At 40.6% G+C, this 9,618-nt stretch overlaps 1 protein-coding gene across 1 annotated transcript; it reads left to right on the top strand.

Moving 5' to 3' along the window:
* The first annotated feature begins 758 nt into the window (after positions 1-758).
* On the top strand, positions 759-4,305 carry Slitrk1 (SLIT and NTRK like family member 1). The gene has a single exon (XM_027393958.2). It carries the CDS (start codon positions 1,058-1,060, stop codon positions 3,146-3,148), a length of 2,091 nt encoding a protein of 696 aa, XP_027249759.1. The 5' UTR covers positions 759-1,057; the 3' UTR covers positions 3,149-4,305.
* Positions 4,306-9,618: the final 5,313 nt, after the last annotated feature.

The raw sequence follows: 9,618 nt of genomic DNA, 5'->3' as shown, positions 1-9,618 counted from the left end.
TGGATTTTTTTTTTTCAGCATTCCCTCACCAGATGGATTTTTGCTACTGCAGATCAGCAGAGGGTGTCAGATCTTTCAGAGTGCACCAGGCTGGAACCAGCATAGCTTCTTAGCAACTCCCCCTCCTCCCCTTTCTCGCGCTCTCTTCCTCCCTCAGACAACTCGCTCCCCCTCTCTCCTCCCCCCTCCACGTAATTCCGAAAGAGCAGAAGAAAGAGAAGGAGAACAAGCAAAGAAGAGCTAGTAGGCACCGGCCGGAGCACAGAAAAAAAGAGGGCTGAAGACGGCCAAAGGGGGAAAAGGATCAGGATGGACATCCACAAAACGCAGCGATTGCGGAAATTTTCCAGCGCCATTGGCTGGGCAGTGTGAGTCTTTTGGACGGGCGTGATTTCAGCACCGGGGGCTCTGGACAGCACCTCGGGGGTACTTCTGGGCAACCCGCAGCCAAGACAAGAACTCCTCCAGCTGCCTGGACCACTGAAGCCGCCGAAAGCCCTGCTTTGTATCAGAGAGGCAAGGTCAGTCCGACGCACAGCCATCACAGGCAGTGCGCCTGTACTACGCTGCAAACCTGGTTGTTTCTAACGTGCACTTGCTTCTAATTGCTAGCATTGTTCCCTTCCTGGTTAATGAGGACCTCCAAACATGATTCTGTAAGGGTGCGTTATCCTTTTAATTTTACAGGTATATATTTAACTTATTTTGGTTATTTTTAAAGGGTGAGGGGGAGTAGTTTGCTTTCTCTCTCTCTCTCTCTCTCTCTCTCTCTCTCTCTCTCTCTCTCTCTCCCTACTTTCCACCCCCCCCTCTTTTCTGCTTGCCTTGCACTATGTGCCTGGATAGTTTGTGGATATAATTATTGACTGGCGTCTGGGCTATTGCAGTACGGGGGGGTTAGGGAGGAAGGAATCCACCCCCACCCCCCCAAACCCTTTTTTCTCTTTCTCTGGGATCGGACATTGGAGCACTAAATGAACTTGAATTGTGTCTGTGGCGAGCAGGATGGTTGCTGTTACTTTGTGATGAGATCTGGGATGAATTGCTCGCTTTAAAAATGCTGCTTTGGATTCTGTTGCTGGAGACGTCTCTTTGTTTTGCGGCTGGAAACGTTACAGGGGACGTTTGTAAAGAGAAGATCTGTTCTTGCAATGAGATAGAAGGGGACTTACACGTAGACTGTGAAAAAAAGGGCTTTACAAGTCTGCAGCGCTTCACCGCCCCGACTTCCCAGTTTTACCATTTATTCCTGCATGGCAATTCCCTCACTCGACTTTTCCCTAATGAGTTCGCTAACTTTTATAATGCGGTTAGTTTGCATATGGAAAACAATGGCTTGCATGAAATCGTTCCGGGGGCTTTTCTGGGGCTGCAGCTGGTGAAAAGGCTGCATATCAACAACAACAAGATCAAGTCTTTTCGAAAGCAGACTTTTTTGGGGCTGGACGATCTGGAATACCTCCAGGCTGATTTTAATTTATTACGGGATATAGACCCGGGGGCCTTCCAGGACTTGAACAAGTTGGAAGTCCTCATTTTAAACGACAATCTCATCAGCACCCTACCTGCCAATGTATTCCAGTATGTGCCCATCACCCACCTCGACCTCCGGGGAAACAGGCTGAAAACACTGCCTTATGAGGAGGTTTTGGAGCAGATCCCTGGCATTGCTGAGATCCTGCTAGAGGATAACCCTTGGGACTGCACCTGTGATCTGCTCTCTCTGAAAGAATGGCTGGAGAACATTCCCAAAAATGCCCTGATCGGCAGAGTGGTCTGCGAAGCCCCCACCAGACTACAGGGGAAAGACCTCAATGAAACCACTGAACAGGACTTATGTCCTTTGAAAAACCGAGTGGATTCTAGTCTCCCGGCTCCCCCAGCCCAGGAAGAGACCTTCGCTCCTGGCCCCCTGCCAACTCCTTTCAAGACAAATGGGCAAGACGAGCATGCCACCCCAGGGTCTGTTCCAAATGGAGGTACAAAGATCCCGGGCAACTGGCAGCTCAAAATCAAACCCACACCACCGATAGCAACTGGGAGCGCCAGAAACAAACCCCCAGTACAAGGCTTGCCCTGCCCCGGAGGCTGCAGCTGTGACCACATCCCAGGCTCAGGCTTAAAGATGAACTGTAACAACCGGAACGTGAGCAGCTTGGCTGATTTGAAGCCTAAGCTCTCCAATGTGCAGGAGCTTTTCCTTCGAGATAACAAGATCCACAGCATCCGAAAATCACACTTTGTGGATTACAAGAACCTCATTCTGTTGGATCTGGGCAACAACAACATCGCGAACATAGAGAACAACACTTTCAAGAACCTCTTGGACCTCAGGTGGCTGTACATGGATAGCAACTACCTGGACACGCTGTCCCGGGAGAAATTTACTGGGCTGCAGAATCTGGAGTATCTGAACGTGGAGTACAACGCGATTCAGCTCATCCTCCCTGGTACTTTTAATGCCATGCCCAAGCTGAGGATTCTTATTCTCAACAACAACTTGCTGAGGTCGCTACCAGTGGACGTTTTTGCTGGGGTCTCCCTGTCTAAGCTCAGCCTGCACAATAACTACTTCATGTACCTCCCAGTGGCAGGGGTGCTGGACCAGTTAACCTCTATCATCCAGATAGACCTGCATGGCAACCCCTGGGAGTGCTCCTGCACCATTGTGCCTTTCAAGCAATGGGCAGAACGGCTGGGCTCCGAGGTGCTGATGAGCGACCTCAAGTGTGAGACGCCGGTGAACTTCTTTAGGAAGGATTTCATGCTGCTCTCCAATGACGAGATCTGCCCCCAGCTGTACGCGAGGATCTCGCCCACGTTAACTTCGCACAGTAAAAACAGCACTGGGTTGGCGGAGACCGGGACGCACTCCAACTCCTACCTAGACACCAGCAGGGTGTCCATCTCCGTGTTGGTCCCGGGACTGCTGCTGGTGTTCGTCACCTCCGCCTTCACCGTGGTGGGCATGCTCGTGTTTATCCTGAGGAACCGAAAGCGGTCCAAGAGAAGGGATGCCAATTCCTCAGCGTCCGAAATTAATTCCCTACAGACAGTCTGTGACTCTTCCTACTGGCACAATGGGCCTTACAACGCAGATGGGGCCCACAGGGTGTACGATTGCGGCTCTCACTCACTCTCAGACTAAGCTCTAGACCCTAAAGGGGAGGAGTGAAGGAGGCGATGTATCCTCCTCTGCCGCCAGCATCTCGGGGGAGCAGGAGAACATTGACCCAGATCTAGCGTGTCACAAGCCCCGATGGACATAAGTAAATAAATAACTATGAACTCATTCAGCTAAGAGGGTCTGGCCCCTAAGCTCCCGTCTGAAAACAAAGAGCAGACTGTGGAGCTGCAAGCACAGCTCGCTAGCTCTTTGCTCCTAGCTCCTTTTGACTGAAAGCCCAGCATGGGGCCTGCCAGAAGAATTGAGCGCCCTTGCGCCCTTGCTCGGGCCAAAAGTCCCTTGGGGCTGGCTGCAGTGGCTCTATACATATATACATATATCACATCTATATAGAGAGATAGATATCTATTTTTCCCCCCCGTGGATAGCCCGAAGATGGCTCCCTGTTGGTTATGCAGGGATGGGCAGTTGCACGAAGGCATGAATGTATTGTAAATAAATAACTTTGACTCCTGACAAGAACAAAAAACAAAAAGTGCTGCATGGCTCGCATGGAATCCACACCACGCTCCAGGGACTCTGCCCCCCCCCCCAAACTCCAACTCCCCACTGCGATTGGAGACGGCGTCACAGCACCCATCCTCTTACCTGATAAGTCCCATCGTATCAAACTTTCTATAAACAAAATACAGTATAATCAGAAAGTGCCATTTTGCCATTATTTGTGATTGGTAGGCAGTTCAGAGAGTATGTTTACTGTGAAAAAAAATGTAAAGGTTTTATTTAAGACATTTGCATGGCTAGTCATCCGTCCATTTTATGAGTTAACGATGTATTTTGTTGAGCAAAGTTTTTAAGGGTTGTTTTGGATTATTTTATTTTGATGGTGATGTTTGACTTTATTTTAATTTCTGAGGGGGAATATTTTTCTATACATATCCAATAATGCCTTCCATCTGAATGTAAAATAAGTACCCATGATTTCTATTATAGTACCAGTGTAATTATTTAAGAAAAAAGATTCTGGGGCAGTTAAGCATGACCAATTAATGTCACTCTAGTGCTTAGGCTGCGATCCTATGGTAGCAATTGTGTGCTGGTATACATCTTACTTATAAAGTAGGAACAAAGAACAGAGGAAGCACGTGAAACTTACTAATTCTATTCGAGGATTTTATAATGGCATATTTTTTCAGTATTAAAGTGAAAATGTTTTCAAATCTGGGTCTTTACATTTTTCCAGCTTTCTGTTTGGGTTTATGGGGGATGGGGGAGGGGGACGCTTGGGGGTGGTTCATTTCCGGGCCCAGGAAAGGCTCTCTCCTTAATCACCTTAATGTTTAAACATTCACTAGCCACTCTCCTCACCTTCTCTCCCCTCATCTTCCACTTTACTGCTGTCCCACCGTCCATAAAGTATGGTCTTACCCTAACAAGCCCCCCCCCCAGCCCCTACCCTAATGCGTCACTGAATCCCGTTATTAATACTGGAAATCCATCAATGCTGGTTTTGTTGGTGCTGCCCACACTGCAGATATATATTGGAGATGTTAGCATAGATTTGATTTAATTGACTCTGTCTAGATCGGTCTCGTTAAACAGAGGGGATTTCATTGGTCAGCACTCCTCCATGAAAGACAGCCCTAATGACTAGTGGTTGAAATGCTGCTGGCATTTTGAATTCAACATCTGCTGAAAACGGTAAAACTAATTAGTGGCCACCCACCCTCCCCGCCCCAGCAACTACATATTGAAAATTGTTGGAGTACTCATCTTTATGGAAATCAATCATTATCCTAAAAAAGTGTTTCGCTCTTATTATCCCAATTTTGGCTATGGCCCAGTAATTACCAAGGGAAAGCAGTGAACTATTGGAATTTAACTGACCAATGTTAGTTCTGGTCTGAAGCAGATGCCTGAGGGAATTCTAAGCAAGTCCATTTTATCAGCAGTTAGGTTACAAACCATACATATTGATGGGGGGGTCTGTATTCTACCACACATCCACTCTTGAGAAGTATGCAAAGCCAGAAGACCACAGACTCAAACCACAAGATTCCAGGCAAGCTCAGTGAAAGCCCCCGAGGAACTGGAATTAGACTTGCCAGTTAGAATTCATGTTCTAAAGGAAAACAATTTCCTAGAACAGTGATGTTCTGGAATATATATTATTTATTTTAACACCTTTAAAATAAAAATCTTTATCATAAATCATGACTATTCCCAAGGGCATTCACTTTTTATTTTTCTTAATCTTTGGTTGTGGACTATATCTCATAATGATGAGATTGAAGATGATTGTTCTCTTGCAATTTACTTATATTTTTTTTCATATGAAAGCTTTTATGGGGAAAAACTGCATTTTGTTATACAATCAACAGATTTGTTCATGCTGGAAAAAAATGAGGAAGGAGATGGGCCGTCTCTGCTATGACCTTAAGAAAGGAAAGAAAGAGAAAAGAAAGACAGTAATGTCTCTCATGAAAGGGTGGCATTTATTGAGAAAATGGACTGAGGCAGAGTAGGGGGTTTTAAAATTGATACATGGTCAGGAATCAGGAGTCTCTCATAGAAAGTGTGCACTGAGAAGGAAATTGCCTGTAAGTAAACAGAGTTGCTAAGGAGAAGTCAAGTTAAAGCAGTCAAGTGTCAGAATAATCCTTCGATGATTTTTTAAGTCTTTGAAACCAGACATGCTACTTTACACTCTCATTTAAGTTTCAACATCACAGGGCAATTTACATTGTTTTTCTATTGTACAGATGAAACAAGTGAGGCACAAGAACATTGCATGGTAGTTTAAATCATATATGGTAAAATGTAGAATGACATTTAATTCAATTTCCTTCTTACCTCAAAACCTCATTTTTAGGTGGAGCAATCATCATACCAACCTTCAAAGATTTTTAAAACACAAAGACAAATACTATTGCTATAAAACAGATTGGAAATAAGGTTTCAGTTTCCCAATTATAATGGTAGTGACCCTTTATATTTTTAGTACATCTATGACAAATGTATCTTTTCTCAAATTCAGTGGAGCTAAATTTGCAGTTCTCTCCCTAGAATAAAAGAAAATACATAAGGTAAAAGACGAGTGTGCCATAGGATAAATATCCACACCACTGAATCTATATTATATTTACATCGATTCCAATCTCACTAATGTTGTCAGAATCTTAATAAATAATAAAACACATGAAATACCTATAGAAAAAACATGCCCTATGATTTCATAGTATAACAAGCTATTTTTTAGAGTATGCTTTGTTCACTTTAGTGGAGTGTCTCTGCCACAATTTAGTTTACATAGATAAGTTTTTATGTATATTATATTGAGCTACATACAAGTAAGCAGGACACATAACACAGGTGTTTTCTCATGTATTTTTCATTTGGAAGTGCTAGCTATTTTCTACTTAATAAATAAGTGTTCTATTTTCTATATAACTGTATTTCCATGTTCATAGTTTAAACATTTTGTTTCTAGATAAATCATATTTTAATGCGTCTCAATGAGATAAAAAGCTTTTAATTGTGACCAAGAGGAAGGGAAAGAAAAGCAGCCAGAGTATCTTACATAGTTAAATGGCTTTAAAGAAGCTCTAAGCTGCTGTGGTTCACACTGTAGTTAAGATCATGGTAAAACTTAAGTGGTTGCCATAGAAATTTATTGTCTAATACTTTTTCATGTGTATACAGGAGGAAGCTAGGATAACTGTGTTAACATGAAAACAATGCAGTTGCCTTTCCTAACAGTATTTCTTTTATGTATAAATAAAATTCCCAGATATTTTAGTATGGGCTTCAATTATATTGGTCACTCTAAAGAAAATACATTATTTTGCTCTACGGTTTTTCATAAACGTTACTTGGAATAGAGACATAGAAGATTTTTCAAGTGTGAAGGTGAAGTGTGTATTGATAAGGATTGTGGAGTGTTAACTAATGGCTTCTATTTCAACACTTCTGTTGGCTAGTTGATATATATTTTTATTTAAGGTGCTTACTTGAAGAAATTGCTAATATGCATTATGCTAACAATTTAATTTCAGATTTAGTTACAATTTGGTTTATCTTCCTTTTACTTTTTTTCAAAGAGTAATCTGCTTTATTTTTAAGGATAGATTCCATATGACACAAATGGAATTCAGGAAAAAGGTCAATAGTTTAATATACTGCTCACTCTAAATATTAGAACTAAAGAAAGAGTGCTTACAGTTCATGATACCGCCTGCTACAGTCCATGAGCTCACCTACTACAGGTCCATGATACCAAGCACTACAGGCCAAGAAATGCAGCAACATAAACAGGTGTCAACCATGTTTTGTGTTATCAAAGTTTGATTGGATTTTAGAAACAAAAATAGAGTAGTCAAGGTCAATATGTATTAAGTGTTCAAGAATTATACTTTTGAATTAGATAGACTACTGAAGAAATCATCTTGAGATTTCTTTAAATCTTTAAAGCACAGTGTAGTCTTTCCACTGCAGTAAACTGTCAATTTGAGGTTACTGGTTTACACTTGGTTAGTCTAACTATTGATTAGTCTATTAATTTCTCTCTTCCATTTAGTTTTAAAATAGACTGATTAGAGCATACTGTTGACATAGAGTTGTGTTTCAGGTTTTGTACAAAGTTTGTTGGAGAGTGACTTAAGAGTTTAAAGTGTATTTATTTGTTGTCAATATTAGCCTTGTATTTGCTTGATAAAGAATATGGTACTTCTTAGTGTCGTAAGAGATTAATTCTTAGACCTCCCAAAGATATGAACTATGCAGATCCTCAAGTCTTCCTTAAAATGATAAAGGTTTGGAATTTCATCATATTTAAATCCAATTTAAGATCCAATAAAATGTAACCACTCCATACATATTCTGTCATTATTGGCTATTTGGTAAGTCATGAAGAAACAGTCTGTGCATGTTTATTACAGAAACATTTTCTTTGATATTTTTGATGTTGGTGCTGAAATTCCAGTTTTAAGTGATCTTCCTGACTCAGACTTGCATATGGCAGTTAATAAGTGTGTGTGTGTGTGTGTGTGTGTGTGTGTGTGTGTGTGTGTGTGTGTGTGTGTGTGTGTGTGTTTGCCCACACTCATGTCTGAAGTGGGTGCACTTGACTGTGTGGGTCAGGTATTTTCCTCAATTGCTTCTCCAGCTTAGCATTTTGGACAGGGTCTTTCACTCTATCCAGAGCTTACCATTTCATCTGTCAGTGCTGGTTTACAGGCACATACTGGTGTTTATGTGGTTGATGATAAATCTTGTATATGCTGTCCTATGCACTTTAGCTGCTGATCGATTTCCAAAACCCAGGGAAGATAAATTTGAAAACATGTTTGAAGTTCTTTATTGGTTGGATGATCCTAGAGCTAATTGTACTGTAGGTTGTTTCTTATGAAAAAATATGAGGTCATTCTAACCTCAAGGAGTTTGTAACATATTTGGTTCTGATATATGCATCACAGGAATAAGATTATGACACATCATTGGCAGTGTGCTACTCTAGTAGACCACCTTATGTTTCTTTAGTAGTGTAGATCATTAGCCATTGCAATCCTTTTTTATCAACTGTTATTCACTAAGTTAAAATATCAAGCAATATTGTTAAATGATAGCTATTTACTGTTATCTTCATTTCCTTTTCAATATATAATGTCCACCATGATGTACATATATTCAGATTTTTCTAAATATCCATTTTAAAGAGATGTAGCTTTTTAAAAAAATCTTAAGTAAATGACAGATAACTTTTTAACTTACAGTAGTTGAGAAGTAAAGTATTATATTCTAGAGTTGAATAAGATATTATATTATTGCTTTAGAAATAATCATCATGGAACTCTTAATTAGGATTCTATAACTTCTATGTAGAAATTTATGCACAAAGTTTAATAAGATGTATATACTTTTAAACTCCTCTTAAAGCTAAACATTTTCAGTCCATAGACTATTTGATAAAACTTAATTTTCAGTTGTGTAGCAGTAGCTTGGAGTTGTTCATGTCCAATGGTGTAACAGTCAGAGTCAGAAGGAGAGCCACGTGCTTGCTCACTTTTGCACCTTGTTTTATTACTGTGTTCTATTTCTTTCCTTGGCAGATGGATAGGGGAAGAAAACCTGCTTGGCTATAACATATTGACAGGGAAAGTAAATATACAGTGAAAAATGGAAGTGCCTCTAATATAAATGATATGTTGCTTATTGATTATCAAAGAAATAGTGCCTGTTACCTAGAAAGAGATGTAAAAGGAGAAATACCACCATTAACCAGACTTCTGCCCATATTCTACTACTTCTTTTTATAATTGAAGTACTAATACAATGTAATATATATTCTAATATAAATTGATATTTTTAACAGCATTCCAAGGTTATTTACGAAATAAGGAAGAAATACACAATTGTGATATAAATGTATGTAATTTGAGTATTTAAATGTGCATACAAAAATGCTTACCACTTAGATAAACAGGATTATTAAT

This window comes from Cricetulus griseus (assembly GCF_003668045.3).
Source record: "Cricetulus griseus strain 17A/GY chromosome 1 unlocalized genomic scaffold, alternate assembly CriGri-PICRH-1.0 chr1_1, whole genome shotgun sequence".
Classification (NCBI taxonomy): Eukaryota; Metazoa; Chordata; class Mammalia; order Rodentia; family Cricetidae; genus Cricetulus; species Cricetulus griseus.
Note: the sequence above shows the minus strand (reverse complement) of the source record. Positions and strands in the feature narration are given on the sequence as shown.